This window comes from Artemia sp. Qi Xiang Cuo, unplaced genomic scaffold, assembly GCF_049724085.1.
Source record: "Artemia sp. Qi Xiang Cuo unplaced genomic scaffold, ASM4972408v1 HiC_scaffold_3018, whole genome shotgun sequence".
Lineage (NCBI taxonomy): Eukaryota > Metazoa > Arthropoda > Branchiopoda > Anostraca > Artemiidae > Artemia > Artemia sp. Qi Xiang Cuo.
The window spans coordinates 123,714-143,784 of NW_028300413.1; the positions used below are offsets into that span (position 1 = coordinate 123,714).

Genomic DNA, 20,071 nt, shown 5'->3' on the forward strand with positions numbered 1-20,071 from the left:
TGATTGGATGTGTTTCAGGAAATGGTGGGCGTGGAAGGGGTGTTAGTTGCCCTCCAATTACATTCGACTATCAAAAAGGGCACAAGCCATTCAAGTTTTTAGTTGAAAGAGCCCTTTTGAAAATTTCTACGACAACTTCTTCGATACGAAGTTCCCTGGTCTAAAGGAAGAAATAATAAATAATACGTTGCGTCAAAATCGTTCTTATATGCCCAGGGGCATAACTTAAAACCCTTGCCCTGAGGGTTGTGGGGGAGTGTCTTCCTCAAAAATATATTTTCTATCTGGAAATCAACTACGCTCAACAAAATGGCTATCTAAAAATTTTGATTGGATGTGTTTGGGGAAATGATGGGTGAGGGGGGAACTAGTTGCCCTTCAATCACTTTCGACAATTAAAAAGGGCACTAGCCATTCCAATTTCTAATCGAATGAGCCCTGTTCGAAGTTTCTATGACAACTCCTTCGATACGAAGTGCCCTGGTATTGAAAAACAAAAAATAATAAATTGTGCCAACATCGTTCGTTACTTAGGCAGCACGATTGCGCTGCCTATGAACCACACATTATTCATTAAAATTACCCTGCTACAAGTTGCACACAATATCAAGAGGATTATACCCTCCGACAGTGTCTCCATTTTTTTCGTTTTAGGCCTAAGCATTTCTTATCCCTTCTGATTAGTTAAAAAAAAATTACAAATGTTATGCTTTCTCTTCTCACATAACTACTGAAACAAACCATGACAGTTAGTTTGAGACTGTACATTAAAGAAAAATAATAATTTTCATCATGTTCAAAAAAATACAGTTTTCATCATGTGAATAATCATTCTTCACTTGGCTGTTTGTTTCTTCCCCTCTTCTTATTCTGCATTTTTTTAGTTCTTATTATTTTTTATTCCTCTATTTAATTTATTCTTCTTTTCTAAACAACTTGATCTGATGAAAATATATTGAATACTACTGTGAAATACTACTGGTTTTGTATCTCTACTGTATGATGTTTTTAATTAAATAAGGTCCAACAAATAAACTTTCAAATGGGGATAAATCCATTTATTTAGACAGTGAAAAAACAGGCACATAAGTCCAGATATTTCGGTCACATATACAGCGACCGTCTTCAGTAGAAACACTAAAATAATAAAATTGAAACTAGCATATTCATATACAACAAAATAAATAACTTTTCGGGATATTCACAAAATATTGAACTTCCAGATTATTCACTAGATTCTTTTCAGAGAGAGTTCATTGACAAAGTTCATTCAAAGTTCTTGATGTAAATTTTATTCTTTAATCTTGCCCAAATGTAAAACGAATTTCCAATGAAAGTGGCAAAGCCTTCCTTGTTTTCTAATAATCTAGTAAATAATCCGGAAGTTCATTATTTTGTGAATAACCCGAAAAGTTATTTATTTTGTTGTATATAAATATGCTTTGTTCAATTTTATTATTTTAGTATTTCTACTGAAGACGGTCGCTGTATATGTGACCAGAATATCTGGACTTATGTACGTGTTTTTTCACTGTCTAAATAAATGGATTTATTGCCATTTGAAAGTTTATTTGTTCGTCTTAGAACGGCAGTGTGGTCTAAGAAAACAACACCTAATTTAAAGGTGTTATGTCAAAATACAAATAATGTCCCAACGCCACACTACGTTTCCATTATAATGACGGCCTGAATTTCTCTTTTTAGTTAAATGATTTCACGAGACCATACCTTTCCATTTTAAGACATATACAAAACAATTCTTTAATTCCTTTTTTCTTAGTATTTCTTTTACAATTTGTATTAAGTATGTTTATAGTGACCTAAATAGGTTTGAAAGGTCTTTGGGCCGTTAGGCACCTGTCATGATTTTAAACAATTACAGTTTTACTCAAACTCCACCTTATTCACAGAAGTAAATTATTTTAAAAGAGGCTGTAGGCTTTAAAAATTAACAATTTACAACTATGTCATCTACATCAACTATGTATTTGATTGCCTCAAATGACGTATCAGCAATGAATCACATAATAGCCAATTGCCCCCCCCTCTAAAAAATATACCAATAACTGAAAATAATATATTGATAACTGACAACAGAAATTCTGGTTAGATAATACAAAATAATAGATTGCCAGTGACATGTACTTTACCTTTTACAGAAATAAATTAACCTTTCAGGTGATGTTTTTTCAAATCATTCGCTACTAGAAAATCCAGTTGTTGGTGTAATGATTGGAATTTTGACTACTGTCCTTGTTCAATCGTCATCTACGTCATCTTCGATAGTGGTGGCAATGATCGCTGCTAACAGTAAGTCATTCTACCGTTTTTCTTCCATAGTGCATCCCCCCTCCTCTGTTAAAATCGAAATTGTAAAAATTCTGTAAACAATTGAGGTATGATGCTACGCTTACGAGTGTATTCAAGGGGTCTAAAAGGTTTAAGCTTCCCTCCTCAAGAGGCTTTTAGCGTGGCAACATGTATTCTAAATACTACAAAAAGGTTTATTGTTCAACTTGTTAATTTTCTGTTTTGATTCTTGAAAAAAATTGCAGGTTCATAACTTTACTATGAGTGTTGGTGTAAACTATTGCTTTTTTGTCAACCTAAAGGCTAAATGTAAGTTAAATAGATAAGAAAACCATCAAAAGCCCCTATCCATTGAGCAAGTATTTGGTACTAGCCCCCTCTTCCCTACATCGAGTTTCACTGTATACCTCTACTAGGACATAAATAGAGAATTTAATTACGACAAATAAACAAATTTCAAGGCAAGGGCACTCATAGAGAGAGGAAGCTTCACTCCCCCCCCCCTCAAAGAAGAAGAAGCACAAAAAAGGGCAACATTTTGTAATATTTGGAAAAGAATAACACTATTCAGGCAAAACCCTTTTTCCAACTGTATCACCCCTGGAAAATTTTGAAGTCCCTCCTGTATTTATTTTTTGGGGGGTTCGATATCTTTCGTCCAAGGATAATACAATCTAACACCAATTTAATTTTGAGTTACGAAATGATCAAGAGTGATTCTGGCTAAACCTCTTTTTACAATTTGCTACTCCCTCACCCCTTGAAATTTTTTGCAGCCCTCCTGTGCAGTCGACTCTCGGTAGCTCAAAATCCTCGATATCTTGAATGATTTTCAATCGCCTATGAAAAACGGTCCAAGTAGAAGAAAAAACCATGCAAAACTTGAAATAGTTTTGCGGTTGTATCTTATCCCTGTATTTCGAAGTGACCCGAAAATTACCTTTAGAGCTGTAAATTCAGTAGATAAGTTGAAATTAATTTTTACTTTACCTCCAGAAGTCAAAATTTACCTCTGTATTTCTAAGCTTTTTCAGCGGACTCTGTGAGTCGAAACCCCGCTGTGCAGGTTGCAACGAGTTGGTGAATAGCATCTACTGAAGCGTCTGTCAGTGTTAACTCAGTATTTAGTACTGTGCTTTATTGCAGATTGTGCGTTGTTTACACCGATAGTTTGGTGATTGTGCATTCAGTATTCGAGTAAAAATGAGTACAAAGAGACAAGTAAAAACATGGTGGTAGGTGAGAAGCTGGAAATAATTGACATGGTGCATGAAGGGACGCAAAAGAAGAAATTAGTTTTGAGATTCCCACGCAAATGGCGTTGTTTTTATACTGCTGTCGTTTGCCCACTGAGCTGCTGAAATTAGTGACCGGAAAAAGCTTCGTATGTCGAGCCCTTAAATGAACTTTTTTTCAAGCCATTGCTGTGCAAAAGTTAAATTTTTAATAAAAAGTGTAGGGTTTGAGGAGTGGTAGCCTCCTCAAATTTAGAGTAACCCTGGGTATACTATGAAGGACATACAGAAATTATAAATAGTCTATTGACATAAGTTTTAATCGCACAAAAATTTCTTTTCTGTCAATTGGGCTTATAAATTGATCAAAACTTTAATTCTAAATTTTTCACTGTTTAGAAATTGATGGGTTTTTTTTTAGATTTTAATCTTTTCTCGGGCAAAAATAGTTACTTTACTTAATGTACTTATTTCATTTAATATCATCTTATTTAATTTCATTTATTATATTTATATATTCTAATTTCATATATTAATCAGTATAATTTTATATTCTTTATATATTTATATAATTTATATATTCATTTTATAATTTATATATTAATCAATATAATTTTATAATATTATATAATTTCAATATAATATCATATATTAATCAATATATTTTAATTTAATATATTTAATCACATTTCAGTCATTCCAGTACGTGAGGCTATTCCAATTATAATGGGTTGCAATGTTGGCACTTCTGTTACAAATACCATCGTGGCCATGACTCAAATTGGGAACGAAAATGAATTTCGTAGAGCATTTGCTGGCGCTACAATCCATGATATGTTCAACTGGCTTACAGTGATTGTCCTATTCACTATTGAGGTATTATCAAGTAAGTTAATACCGTGGGTCAACTGTGGTAATTCAAAATACCTTATTGTGCCTTTTTTCTAAGGTTTACGCTTCACTCACTTAATTAAAATACACTCTAGTAATTGGTTTGTTCCGTTTCATCGTATTCTTTTCGGTCCGAAATACTTTTTTTTATCTAGAGAAAAAAGAATTGAGACCAGATTCTGCAAAAAAAATTGCAGTCAGATTCTATCTTTAACCCGATGTCAACCTATTCTGTATTCATTCTACTTTACAGTGGAAAAATTAAACAAATAGTGAAAATTAGTAAACATCTGCCCTTTATTCGTTTGTCTATCTCTATGGTTTTCCTATCTTCTTTAATATCTACTCTTTTTAAACAAGCCACTGCTTTTAAACAGTAGGCTTGTTTTTAAACAAGCCTACTGTATTTATTTTTTCTCTATAACGATTCCAAATTTTTTTTTTTAAATTGGCACACTGGGATTTTATGGCCTGAAAAAACGATTTGGATAGGTCACGAGTTCGAGCAGATTCGCCTTAATTTTGGAGAAACAATTCATGTAAGTGACGTCATATTTATATGCATTTCAAGAGCATTAATTACATTACCCCCCCCCAAGAGTGATCTTATCAATCTAGTATCTATGACGCATGCCGAATTATATAAGATGACAAGACTCTGAACAACTATAGAAAAAGGCATGGAACAAGAATCAGCAAAAATCACATTGGATTGAAAAGGAAAACGTTGCACAACAAAATCTGCTGCTAGATGGCTAAGCAAAATTACAATGGAAGGAAGAGACGCATTAGTTTAGGGAGCATGAATCTGTGAAGGATAGACAGGAAGGAGACAATTTAATTCACACCACCATTATTTAATTCATTTGAAATAGTTGATTTTTAAAACAGACAAAAAGTGTTCCCGAAAACTAACGTTGTCCATCTCGTTGTTTTATCCCACTCCGTTCTAAATTACTTCATATTATATTTATTCACAGTTTACTTATAATAAATTTCAGGAAGTGCATTTGGCGTTGGTTATTTAGAAGCAGTGACTTCAGCAATTGTTGGTGGCATAGGAGAGTCTGGAAGTGGCGGGAATATAGAAACACTTGGAGTAATTACGGATCCTCTCACAGATTTAATAGTCCAGGTAATATCACAGAATTCAGAATTTAGATAATATCCAACTGAATCAAATTCTTGAGGGCAGGGTCACATCCAGGACTTTGTTGGGGGGGGGGTACAAAGAATCTTCTCAGGGGTAGGTATTACAAGCATTTTTGCTACTTATGTATAAGTCGGGAAAAATTTCGGGGGGGGGGGGGGTTCAAGCCGGATACTCCTCCCCTGGACACAATCCTGCTAGAGATGAAGTTTATTTTTTTATTTAAGGAGTAACGTATGCGCTCACTAGCAGCAGAAGCGAAATACACCGCAAGAGGAACTTATAATCCTTCTATCTGCACTTTTTGAATTGTTCAGGAGAGCAGATGCAGCTGCACAAACTTGAGTGCAGTAAAAGATGTATGCCTTTCACTGGGCCAATAGACTTGGACTTACGATCCTCATTAAAAAATAATAATAATCCGTGGACTAAAACAAATATTTCGAAGCTGAAAAGAACAAAAATGAATTAAATTGGTATCTGCTAAAAAAAAACAGCAGTTAAATTATAGATTAAAGGAACTATAGGAGGATTTTCCAAAATGTGACCGACATGGCTTTAGAATTTCCCAAGTGGGCTTCAGGGCTTCTATACAATTTTAATGTGAATGCTGTTTATATACTCAAGTTTTGAAGTCTGGCAGTTTAAAGCCCTATTATGTTTAGCTCATATTCCCCACTGCGTTTTGTTTCTAGTATTTTCACGAGGAATAGTGGAAAATGTCTCCGACAGATGTTTATGGTTTGTTTACACATTGTGGAAATTCATGCGGATTTAGCAATCCGTGCGAAAATTCCGTCCGTTTTCGTGCTTGAAAAAATCTCTAGCTTTCCGCGACGTTTTGGTCAAATCAGGACGGAATCTTGGCAAGGTTTTTAAATGAATAAAAAACCATGAGTATGGATTATCAAAAACTACACGGTCTTGTAACTTTGGTTCAAGGCTACCTCAGCTTGTATGATCCTGCGCATCCAGGCTATAAGAAAACTAAGAAAAACGGTGTCATTTGGCTTTCTATTGCTCAACAGCTATCAGGAGAGGGTAAGAACATAGGTCCCGCTGTTGCAATAATTTGAAATCTTTGCCTTAAAACGCAGCGTTATTTTAGCTTGATTTTCCGCATGGATTTCCGCAATGCGTAAACGAACCATTAGAGAGTGTTTAGCAGAAAATTTCAAAGAGATATGGGTAGAACATTTTAAGAATATGGTAAATAGTGATAAAGTTGTGGGTAATGATGCAAAACAAAAATAGAAACAAATTTTAATAATTTAAAAGTGAAGGACGAGTTATTTTGAATAACGAAGAATAGCAGAAAATGTCTTCGGCAGATGTTTAACAGAAAATTTTAAAGAGGGTGTTAAAAAGAGATGAGAAGAACCTTTGAAAAATATAGTAAATAGTGATTAAGTTGTAGGAATTGATGCAGAAAAGACTGAAATAAATTACATTAGTTTGAAAATAAAGGAAGACTTGTTTTGTGAGGAATTAGAAACAGTACTAAAAGGACCGAATAACGATTAGGCCTCCGGTAATCCTAATGTGCTAAACGAGTTTTTGAAATACAGTAGTTGCGAAATTAGAGATGATTTAGGCTCATGAAAACTATAAATATGATTTTTTGAAAATGACAGAGAACCTAGTGATTTAAGAAAAATTTAAATTAAACTCCTTTATAAGAAAGGCAATTAGAGAGAATGTTGTAACTACAGAGCTATTAGCTTGAATTCTCCTGGAACCAAATTATTTAATATTATGATGCTTATTAGACAAGGAGATACTGCAGGTAAAGTTTTAAGAGAGGAACAGTGTGATTTTAAGAAAAGAGGTATCGAGACCCCTTTAAGTCCTAATTTTTATAGATTTTGAACAAACATTTGATTCAGCTGATAGAAAAGTTGTAGTAAAGGTTCTATCGTTGTATGATATACCAGATATACATATTAAAGTGATTAGTGTCTAAGTAAAAAAATGCTAACGAGTTAGATGAATATATGGAGTTCTGAGAGTTCGGGTTATAAAAACAGTTTTTAAAATTAATGTTAGGGAAATTAAACCTTATCAGACTAGGAATAAGTGAGGGTGAAGAGGTGATATTAGGTAGCGATAATATCAACCAAGTAGATAGCTTCATTTGCCTGAGTAGTACTTTTAGTAAATAAGGTGAATTTAGTAACAAGTAGAGTGTCAAATAAGCATGGGCACTGTTTCTATTTTCTGTTTCTGTTCTGTTTTTAAAGTACCTGTTTTTGTTCTGTTCTTACAAAAAAAAACAGAAACAGAACAGAAACAGATGACCTGTTTTTTATTTACCTGTTCTATTTTGTTTCTCTTTTTTTAATAGTCATTTTGTCCTGTTTCTGGTTTTTTTTTCTAACTGTTTTTCTTCTATTCTCAATTGTTGGACCCCTTGGTACCAGTTTTTTAGATAAATGTCCCTCCCAGATTTATTTCTTTCGGCCGCTTAATTATTTTCCTTCCCGAGCAATAAATATTAATTTTCCTTTTATTTTGTGACGCCATTTTGGGTCCTCTTAATTGCGTACGTGTTTAATAGACCACTAGGCAGGAAGTTGCGCATTTAGGGAGGTTGACCAGTAAATTAGTAAGTCCTAGGATTGGCTGGAAAGATTCATTTACCACCCTCGTAACCCCTGTCGCAGCACACGGCTAGCGGGCTGGGAGAAAGAGTCCTTTTTTGAGTTCAGTTCTTTTATACAACGTGTAGTGATTACAGTAAGCTTTTTTTTACTATGTACTCTTTTAACTTTTCAGCTTAGGTCGAGTCTAAAAGAGATAGTTAGAAATCTTATCGGTAAACTTTGGCTTTAAATGTGGCCATAGACCATCCGATCACGTTAGTATATACGGAACCGTTGGAGTAACCGCGGAAATCCCACTAATTTGGGGCCGACGAGGGATCTCCTCCTCCAGTAAGTGGCATAGCAACTCTTTGCGCCATTTTTGCCTTTAAAAGTGGTGACCCCCGCACATTAAACATCCAATATCAATTTTACCTTATTGACTCGAGAATGAGATATTAAGAAATTTCGAACTTACAAAATAGTGTTTTAAATCATAATATGAAATTTTGAAGAAGCGTGGTTACGTCCCATACAGTTTTTGGAATTGGAGCGTTAATATACAGCAGAATTAAGTAAAATGATGGCACTCAGCTAGGCATAATTAGGGCTTAGGAGTCAGATGAGTAGGTAGGTGTGTAAATGGGAGAACGGTAAGGTGCAGTTTTGTTCCACTAAAACAACTTAATTTTTTAGTGTATATTATTAAGTCAATTGAGCAGCAAAGCTGCATAGATACTGTCTAGGTGAAGCAGGATTCAAACAAACCACTTATTACTGTATATTCTGGTTCTATTGGTAGGGCCTCTGTATCCTACATTACATGGGAAGTAAATTGCACCTTTAACCGGGAAAACTTTAATTCAACGGGGAAAACTTTAATTTTTATGGAATTTGTGCTGCTAGATAACAGTGACTTGCTATGATTACCATACATACCGATTGTTAATTGCAAATTTTCTAAAATATTTAGTCAGACAGGAATGTAAATGTAATGAAGTCTTGTCCAGTAGAAATATACGTTTTTGCTGGCACGTTTTATTGCATCTAAATAACAAGATATACTTTTTCAAGATGCCAAATATACTTTTTCTCATGTTAATAAAGCCATCTCTAAATATCATCAATGGAAATCCTTTCAGGGAAAACCCTAAAGTTGAAACAGCGGCCTAACTAGCTGATTCTGGCCTAGACATTTTATAAGACTCGTGTTCACCAAAGTCTTATAAAGTGCTGATACACTTTTCTCATTCTGTAGGATAACACATCTTCCGGTGAACACGGTTATTTTTGCCATACAACGCAATGAATAAAAAAAAAATTATCACTAAGCAGTATATTATTTCTTGTATGTGTCTCTTAAATACCTATTATAGACAAGTAGATTCCCGTAAAAATTAATATTGTACTGCAAATTGTCTAAGTTTTTAGGAAACTGTAGTTAGGAGCTGTCATTTTACTTTTATTTGCCGACAGGTTTTCTTGGCTCATTGCGCAAACAAAACGGCTCAGGGGGAAATTGGCTCCTTTCCCCCTAATTACGCCACTGAGGTGAAAGAGGTTAGATATTTGGCTGGAGGTGCAATTTTCAAAATGGTATTCTGCTGGAAGGTGCTTCTAATTTTGTGAAAAATCCTAAAATCAACATTTCTTTTAAGACAAGCATGATTTCATTTTCTGATGACGACTTGAATGTTCTAAGACATCTCTCTGGATACCCTACGGAAAAAAGGAAGCTAAGAAAGGTGCAACTTCTGAAGAGCGTCTCTAAAGGCTAAGGGAGTCTCTGCCATGATATTTATATACTATATTAAAAGGAAGCACACAATTGATATGCACAAAGATAAAGTATATGCGGATGGTGCAGCAAATATCAAACCCAAACCAACTAAAAAAAATATATCAGCTCAGGCTGCTTCCGTTGAGAAAGCTCCAGATAATAAAGCAATTAACACAGAGGGCAATGGATTAGTCAAATCTGGAATAAGAAGAGCAGAGATACGACGGTTCTTTATTTCCAATCAATCAAAACAAGCTGGTCTGCAGATGCTCTACTGCAAAATCCTGTTTAAGGACAAATTGCCACTTTCTGTGTTTGATAAGCCAGATATGAAACAGCTTATTTAAAAACAACAACTGGGGGCTTGAAAGCACTACTTGGGGGACGTCCATCGTCACATAAGTTTTGCTGCCAGAAAAAAAAAGAAGTTCAGAAGGCCACTTTAAGATCTGCCACTCAGACTAGCTTGACTTTTCACTGCTGGTCTGCAAAAGGACCTGACTTTATAGGCATCACTGCCTATTACCACATGAAGATGAAAAATGAGCAAACATTACACCACTATCTTTCCCATTTCAAGATGCATAAGAATTCTCATACAACTACTAACATCCTTTCAGCAATCCAAGTTGCAATCAGGAAATTTTCAATGACAGATAAGATGTTCCGCGTTGTGACTGATTCTGGGAACAATGTCACCAAAGCCTGTAAGATATGAGCCTTATCCTGAACTTTATGTTTTTAACATTGTCTTCATTAATCTATTGCACGTGTTCTTGGATTTTGGTCCACTCGAAGCTTAGCCTATGACATCCCTGAAGAAGATTGCTTGGAATCCTTTGATGGAGTCAAAGATGTCGATCCAACTTGTGAAAATGATTCAGACGGTCTTTCTTTTCCTTGTTCTGAAAACTCCGGAAATGAAGATACGTTTGCTGAAGAATCTGAATAAATTGATGCAGTGTCTAAGGAAGAGGGCGATGAAAGTAATGGAGAAGAAGAGTGGGGAGCTGGGAGTCTGTAAAAAACGAGGTTGCAGCACAGGCTATCCGAAGACACGTTACACTTGATCAAACATTGATAGTCGAGGTTGTCACTACCCCTTTTCCTTTGAGAATGGACCATAAAAACGTGCCTAAATAATCAAAAGCATGTGCAATCTTATGCTTAAACAAAAGTTTGAAGTAGTAACACTTTCTATAATAAAGCAAGTGTATTGGTTGGAAAAAGTATTTTCTGCCGCAAACACAGTTTATATAATTATCCAGTAAGTTTACCGCAGATGATTTCTGGCTCTTCATTCTCGGTGCAAACAAAAAGCTCCTCCCACTTATTTGTGCACTTATTGTCCACTTGTTGGTTGAACCAGTCAAGTGGTTTTGTCAGTACTTGTTCCGTAGGTGATTATTCTTTGTCTACCCGTGAAAAGATCTAATGCCGCTTATGTTTATAGGTTCTCTGGAACACTCGCACCTCGGTCCGGGTTTTTATAATAGGTGAGATAGGGAAAGATCATACTGCTAATTATATAAACTGTGGCCGCAAAGCAAAAGGAATTGTTCTTATATTTGCATCCCTTTGAAAACCTATTTAAGAGAAGAGAGTACTTAAAGAAAGTATTCTGTGGCAAATGGTATAAGTTTCTTTGAAATTCAGAATTTGAGAAATTTCATTTTGCATATTTACTTAAGAATGAATTCAGTGGAGGGCTAGAACATAATTTTCTAGCGCAAAGCGCCGTAAAAATATGCTAAGTACCTTTAAACCATGAATTTTCCTTTTGATTTGTCTCTCAGACAGATTGGCTAGGAAATAATCTTAAAAAGTTGTTTTAAGCCACGAAGCAACGAAAATTTTTTACTTGGCGGTAAAAGGTGTCATTTTGCGTGCATTTTTCTTCTTTCATACATTGTTTTAAATTGCTCACAAACATCAGAATGGGGGAAGGGGAAAGCATTGTCTGGAGGGGGAGACTGTCCCCCGCAAAAGCAACTATAAATAATAATAATTTATTTATTACCCACTATAAAAAAGAAGCGGAGTACATCAAGAACAAAAAAAAAAGAAAAAAACCCCAAAAAAGCAAACTCGCACACTTAACAATTATTTACATAAAACGACGTAGATTATGTTGCGCAGTAGGACCTGCAGATAACGACAGCTTTCCTGCAAGCTGTCACTTTTTCCCTTAAATCAGGGAGGCCGAATCGCGATATTAGATGTCGGTTCCGGAACCACGAAGGGAGGCACAAAAGATACCGAGAAAATTTAAAATAATAAGTCCGGATAGAATTCAGATCTTTAGGCTTCAGAATTGGAAGAAAACCAGATAAAAAAAAAATGTAATGATCGCAAAATGAAGAATATAATTTCCCAAGTGCTTTTCTATTGTACCTCCCTCTATTCGCAACAATTTTTTAATATCCTATCTTATTTTTTTTTTTTTTTTGTGCATTAGAAACTGTCAGAGCCCGAAGTGTTTTGAGATTATTAGTAATGTGAAGACCAAGCCACCGAAAAGAAGAGACACAGGGAATAGAGAAAAAAACACAGTTAAGAGGGAGACTCGCACTCGAATTAAATGAAGTATATTCGCACTTATCAACTTTCAACATAAGCCCAATCCGTCTGAACTGGTCTGAGATCCAACTGACAGAAAGTGAGAGTCCAGCCCTAGAACGACGGACAAGGAGAACATCGTCCGCATAAGCAAGATACGAGACATCAATTCCGTCAGAAATGAAAGTCGAAGGCAAGGATGAAAGGATAGGAGCAATACATAACTTAAAAATAATTAGAGAAAGCACACCACCTTGACGGACCCCACGCCGAAGAAACACCCTTTAATCAGAAACTACTCCATTACATTTTACCCGAATAAAAGAGTTAGAATACCAGTACCGTAACAAAACAACAATAGAAGGGTAATATTATTAGAAAAAAGTGAATAGAGTGCATGTGAGTAGGCTATACTATCGAAAGCTTTCGAGAGATTAAGAGCACAGATATGAAGAGGATATTTATTATTAGCAGATTGCAACAGGAAGGAAGCTAGAACACGATGGGCGTGCTGACATCCCAGCTTTTGAAAGCCAAATTGGTTTTCACCAAAATTAACATTTTCTGAAATGAAGGGAGAAGAATATATTCAAAAATTTTCCTAAGAGTACATGAAACAGTACTACATTGGTCGGTAAGAAGTACACCCTGACAAAATTTTTCCACGCTTAAAAACCGAGGTGACTGTACCACTGAGAAAGCGATCGGGAACCATGGAAGTAGAAAAACACATCTGAAACAGTAGCTGAAGGTGATCGATCAAAGTTGGGCAAACTACTTTTAGATGATAAGACGAAATTCCGTCTTGATCAACAGAGCTAGATTGCATGTTCTTAATAGCTGGACCAATATCAACAGTAGAAACTGGTAATACATTACTTTGAGAAATACGATTAGGCAACCACGACTCAAGAAGGTTACTAAAAAGCTATTCAACTTCCCGGTTCACCTTGTCGAAAATGTCATTATAATACGACACCCAACTATAAACTGCTATAGGACTTTCAGAAAAATCACTACTAAGCTTATCCGAATTCAGAACATGAGACCACTCCTTTCTCGACGCAGGAAAATCAAAACCAGATGAAGCAAATGGTAAGGAACTTTTATAGAACCCAATAATGCAGACAACATAGTAATATAAAGTGCAAAATTAGCTCTACTCCAGTTATTCCTGTAAAACCACTTAGAACTTGGTGTAAATGGTCTAGTAGAATGGGAAGCGACTACTGAAGCAGAGAACGAAATCGGGAGGTGGTCAATATCACGATAGTCTTCATGAACAAGAACAGTCAATACATTAATATTTGGCAAGGAAACTACATGATCAATATTAGACAAACTTCCAGATTGGTGAATATATGAATAATCAACACTTTTCTCGTCTATTTCATAAGCAGAAAAAGCATCAAGGACTAAATTGGATCGAACTGACTGACTTGTAATATCTGTGTTGAAGTCACCAACCACTATGAAATCATAACCAGTCTATACAACAGACGCAAGAATAGCCTTAAGATTTGCCGAGGCTTTCATATACGCGTTTAAAACGGAAAGGGTTTTTTTGTTACACGGGAGATACACATTTATCAGCACAGTATTACCAAACCGAACCGCAAGGATGAATTTATCACTGTGAAAACACACTGGAGAGAGCAAACTCAGGTTATTCTTAACAATGCACGCAAGGCCTCCAGAAGGTCTACCAAAAGTAACTTCAGCATTAGTTGTAAAAACGGAATGATTACGACTTCTTTTTAACACTTTAATGCTAGTAGAAGTCAGGAGGTGTTCTTGAAGGCATATTATGTCAAACTGGTCACACAATTCATCAATCATATGCTCCTTTAAACGAGTACCATTTAAATTAAGCGAAACAATCGAAACTGGCACAATCATTTCTTCTTGGCAATGATATCTCTCAGTACTTTCCATCTAAGACTAAAGGAGGCATGATTTTCACCACAATTGGCACATTGTGGTGAAATCATCAATTGTAATGATTCTCACCACAATTGGTACATCTTGCATCAAGCTGGCAGGGAGAATCCTTGGTGGAAATATGAGGGCCCGCACAGCGTGCACACCTCGCAACCAAACGTGCACAATCAGCTACTTTATGGTCTGGCGAACGGCATTTTAGACAGCACCGAGGTGCCGAGAGATATTCTTTCACAGATAAATATTCATATCCAAGTTTAACACCATTTTGCATAGCCTAAGCTTTTGACATGCTGTCACAAAACTCAAGCTTAACCGTGCCAGTGTCACCGAGCCGCATAGCTTCCACCATACCTGGATATCCTTGAAAGAATGAGAGGTCTAAGTCCTTCGATATTCCTCTGACTATCCCGAAAAACCACTTAGTGAACACCTTGGATGAGATTCTGCTAAAATCACTGAAATAGTCTTTGCATTCTACAGGAGCAGAGTTTTTAACACTGATGAGCCGTTTGTCACCTCGCAAACTCAGGTTGGTAACTGCATCATAACAGCTCACTTTATCGAGCACTTCTTTGCGTTTTATCGGGTCATTTAGTGTTTGCGGCACTTTAGAGACAACAACAGTGGTGTGAGAGTCAGTTCAGGCAGTGGTGGAAAGTGATTATCATACGAATCGAACTTGCTTTAACTAGTCTTTAGGACGCGCTCTATTCTGTTTAATTTTACGTTAAAAGTCGAATAATCCAAAGCAAAGATGGCAGTATCGCCATTTGAAAAACAAAATAAAAACATCGGCAGATCTATGTTTCCATCATCACGATTCTTGAATATACTTCACATATTCTTCGAATCGCTTTCCAAAGCCTTTGACCCTTGTCTTCTTGGAAGCTCAGTCCCAGGTACAGCCGCGTCGTAGAAGAATTTTTTAACTTCAATTACACTCGGCAAGCCCAGAAAAAACTCCTTTCCAAATTGCAGTGTTTTGATTTCATTCACTCCATTATCACGGTTAAATTGCAAAAAATTTAAAACCGGCAAAAAAACAAGTCCATTATTCATTGTTCTTTGTACATACCATAAGAACCAGATACCAATAAGCGATGGAAGCGTAGGTTTCCTGCTACCAGATCCCCGCAGTTTAAGGGAGTAACACTCCCGGCAGGTATAACGGCCCTTGCGACAAGAAACTCCCCTCTTCTGCTCGCTAATTAACAATATTGAATTATAATCAGATTATCAAACCAAATTAAAAAGATAGTAAAATAATAGATGACCTTATATGAGTGAGTAAATACATCCAAGTGGTAAAATAGTCCGTAAATATCCACTTATTATTTCACTTATTTCAAAACTGCCGGTCACTGCAATCCACTGTAGTTTATTCCAAATTTAATCCGGCTTAAAAATCAATAGATGTTCACAGGTCAAATGCGAAATGATAACTGAACCTATAGGCAGAGCTAGTTTAAGCAGAGCCTATAGGCTCTGCTTAAACACTAATGGCTTTGAGCTGACTGCGCAATTTGACGACAAAAATTATATCATTTTCAAAACGTCTCAAATAACTAGTATGCATTTCTGGGAAATTCGAGGAGATTCTGTATAAACATAAAAGCGTATTTTTGGAAAAAAGAACGAGAAAATGGTAGAAAATAACCATTAAAAAAGGATGGCGATGTTGTGGGCATAGACAGTTTTTTGCCACTTTATTAAAAAACTTCTTTTTGGCGGAAAAATGCTGCAATAGTACTGATAATAAACCAAAACTTATCATTTACAATTTTTTTCTTCTTTAAGCTTTATTTGTTTGAAAAACAGTTGTTTAAACAGCTGTTAATTGAATGAAAACAGCTGTTTTCTGTTTTTACCAAAAAACAGAACAGAAACGGAAACAGGTCTTCTGTTTTTTATTGACCTGTTCTGTTTTTGTTCTGTTTCAATCAAGACCTGTTTATTTTTTTCTGTTTCTTCAGATAAACAGAACACTGCCCATGCTTAGTGTCAAAGGCACAGGTTTTTTTTTCAAAGTTGAAAAAAAGTTTATAAGAATAATAAGATGCGTCTTTGAACTAAGATTAATATTGGAAGCACGGTAAAAGCAGAATGTCTGAAATGTGGACGCTTCGAAAGGCTGAAGAATATCTGTTAAATGTTTACCAGGGGAATTTTTCTAAGGATAGCCTTAGTTACTGACCGTTTATAAAACAATAGCTGTACGAAAAATGTGGTCTTATCTCACACCTATGGGCTTTAACGGAAGAATTGTTCAGATTGGTATGCCACGATTTACGTATGAATGATGACATATTGTCAAAGATTGTACTTTTTGCCATCGATCTGGGGCAAAAAAAACAGGTCGCTTCCGAATGGGACGGAAAGCATTTGAAGCAAATTAGGACAAGAGTAAATCTTTATATATTATAGTTTGGAAGAGGGGTATGCGGGGCCGTGTTGGCCTCAGGCGGCTGGGTGCTGCCGTGAATACCCAGTCAAAAAAAAAATTAAGACTCAAGAATAGAGCCTTTCATAATCATATGTTTCATGGTCTACGTCATCTATCATCAGTGACACAGTGACAAATGATTTGTCAAGGTTTTTACCTAACTTGCCTTGCTCTGATAGTCCTGCTGAAACATTTTTGAGTTATTATTTGCCTGAGTTTCATTGGCTTTATATGGCTTGCTCACCAAGACGACTTTAACTGATAACGAATTGTTTGCTGCTTTAGAACTTTACTAAAAAAATTAAGGCATTTCTTCCCAATCTGGATGAAGCCTTACGGTCTTAAAAATTGAGATACAAAAAAATACTGTTCATGCAGCTCACCTTTTGATATACGGTCAGTCGAATGTACCTGAGGCTGCCCTCAGACAATTCCTCTGAAAAATGTTTTCTAAATTTTCCTCAGCCTTTTGAAGTGCCGACGTTTCAGAGCCATACAGCGTTTGCCATGGCTTCCGATGTTCTAATATTAGTTGGCAAACTTAGCTTCTATTTCTTCGAACTGTTTTTAACCTTGTACCTTGGCTATTTTGCTAATACTTTTATCTAGGATGATAAAAATCCTCTGCATAATGGTTGAAATAAAGTATGGGATTGAATTGAAATGATGGGACTTCTTGCAGAAAGTAATCCCTTAAAGTATGCTTTTGAGAACGAGTAACACAAACCCATAAATTACGGCACCTAACAGGGGCGTAATTTGCTATAAGGTCATGGGGGCAACTACCCCCTCTAGACTGAAGTTTTCCCCTCAGACCTTAGTTAGTCCCCGAGCTGAAATTTAGTTTCCGCAAAAAAAATCTTGTCATCTTGTCAAAAAATCTTGTCAAAAGACTACCCCAGGGTAGTTGCTTGGGCCCTATACTCTTCTGTATTTTCATCAATGATTTACCATCTTGTGTTCGTCATTCGTCAGTGAAGTTGTTTGCTGATGATGCTAAAATTTACCGACCAATAATAACTACCGATGATGAGCCTTTACTTCAAGATGATCTAGATTCAGTATCACGATGTTGCGAATCTAACTCATTGTTTGTTATTGCATCAAAATGGACAATGCTTAATTACCGGACTAAAAATCAGCCCTGCCCTGCATACTCCCTATCTAGCTCACATATACCGTCAGAATAATTTGTAAACGACCTCGGTGTTCACTTTGATACACATTTAAAATTTGATAGACATGTTTCGACTGTAGTAAGAAATGCAAATTACCAACTCCTCACTTTAAAACGGAATTTCAGCAAGTTTAATCTTAAGAATTTTATGTTACTTTATAATCATTTGTTCGGCCAGTTGTTGAATATAATACTTCTGTTTGGTTTCCTCTGAATGTAACAGACGAGCACCGAGTTGAAAAGATTCAGAGGCGGGCGACAAAAATGATCCCTTATTTGAAACACCTTCCTTACGCACAAAGACTAACTAGGCTCCAACTTCCTTCACTGCATTTCCGACGGCGCCGTACCGACCTCATAAACACATTCAAAATAATCAAAGGCGTGGACGATATTGAGGTAGGAAAATTTTTCGAATTCAGCCACTACCACTTGACACGACAGCATCCTTATAAAATTTACCCACCAAGAACCCACAGGAAAATCGGACACAATTCATTTGTTAATAGGATCACAGACTCTTGGAATAATTTACCGCCAGAAGTTGTTGAAGCCGGATCAGTTGAATCGTTTAAGAATATGTTGGTTGATAGCCAGTTTTACAAAAGTGCCTTTTCAGTTTAGACCTTTGTGTTGCCTTTCATTTTATTATGTATTGTATTAGTACGACAAGCTTTTTAGCTTACCGTTATGTGTATTAATAAATAATTAAAAAAAAAAAAATAAGTCTGCATAATTCAAGTATCCAGAGAAACAGGTCAGTTTTCTTTAGTATATCTTTACCTTTACGGTAATAAATGGATCATTTTTAAGTTTTCACTGTCATTTTCACTTGATTTGAGAAAATTGGCTCCAACTTGCCTCCCCCCCCCCAGTATTTTGACGAAATTAGGCCACTGCACCTAAATATGTTAAAACTAATAATTTTCTGATTTCATTCTTGGCCTATCACTGGCTGGTATAGTAGTATTTCTAGTTATCGACTTTACTTTATTATAAAATGGGTAATTATGCTACGCTGATGATGATATGTTACCCTGATGTAGGCAAATTGGGGTAATAATGGTGTTATAATGGGTGAAAGATATCTGGTCAAGGACATACGCAGGGGTGGGGGGTTTAGGCTGATTAGCACAATTGTCGATTACAAAATACTTATCTGCCTTACTTGTTCTATACATGCCTGTGCTTGGTAGAGCTGCAGTCAGGGATTTTGCTTTGGTTTAGCCAGGAGTTCAATTCTGACATTTTACAATTATTTGCAAGAGATCTTATATGCTTTTTATCTCTGGCTAATTAATAACTAATAATGGTGAGGAAAACGAGGAGCAATAGTTGTTAATTTGTATAATTGTATTAAACAGGAATATAGTCAATTAGCCTCTGACTTCCTTATTTTAGCTCAATGATTCCGTCTTGGAAGGCTGGGCAACAAAGAATGAATCTTTCGAAAATGCAACACTGATTAAAATCCAATGTGGCGAGCATAGCTGCACCATAAACGACTTCTTATTTGCGGAAACAGGATTGTCAGATGCAGCGGTTGGCGGTATACTTTTCGCAATTTCCTTGCTTACACTTTGCACATGCCTTGTCCTCATTGTGAAGATTTTGAACTCCAGCCTTAAAGGTAATTATAGTCCTATAGCCTTGCTTAGGCGAGCGTCAGAAGGGGGCAAAAATCGACATTTCAACACAAGAAGTAACAAACTCAGTACACAAGGAGTCGAGATGAGCAGGGAGTAAGGGAACAACAGGCTCCAACAAAATTTGTTTCCGAGCGGGGGGGGGGACAAAATTTTAGCCTTGGGGGAAGGGTAGCAAATAACTAGAATTGAAACAAAATAACTTTTAAAAAACTGCTTCCTCTCCCAGTGCACTAAAAATTAATAAAAACTTTTGTTCTTGCTACCCGAAAAACTTGAAAATGTTATTGCTGACAATGAAAGGGTAAATTTGTTTGAGAAAATTTCGTAACTCCTTGAGTGTTTATATTCGGG

At 36.1% G+C, this 20,071-nt stretch overlaps 1 protein-coding gene across 1 annotated transcript in view; it reads left to right on the top strand.

Annotated features, from left to right (window-relative positions):
- The window catches only part of LOC148938708 (sodium-dependent phosphate transport protein 2B-like), an 82,356-nt gene that overhangs the window by 60,193 nt on the left and 2,092 nt on the right, over window positions 1–20,071 (top strand). The window contains exons 4-7 of the mRNA XM_089107596.1: window positions 2,179–2,310; window positions 4,240–4,431; window positions 5,438–5,571; window positions 19,473–19,701. Of these exons, the coding sequence (XP_088963722.1) occupies window positions 2,179–2,310; window positions 4,240–4,431; window positions 5,438–5,571; window positions 19,473–19,701 (687 nt within the window). The remainder of the gene's footprint in view (window positions 1–2,178; window positions 2,311–4,239; window positions 4,432–5,437; window positions 5,572–19,472; window positions 19,702–20,071) is intronic.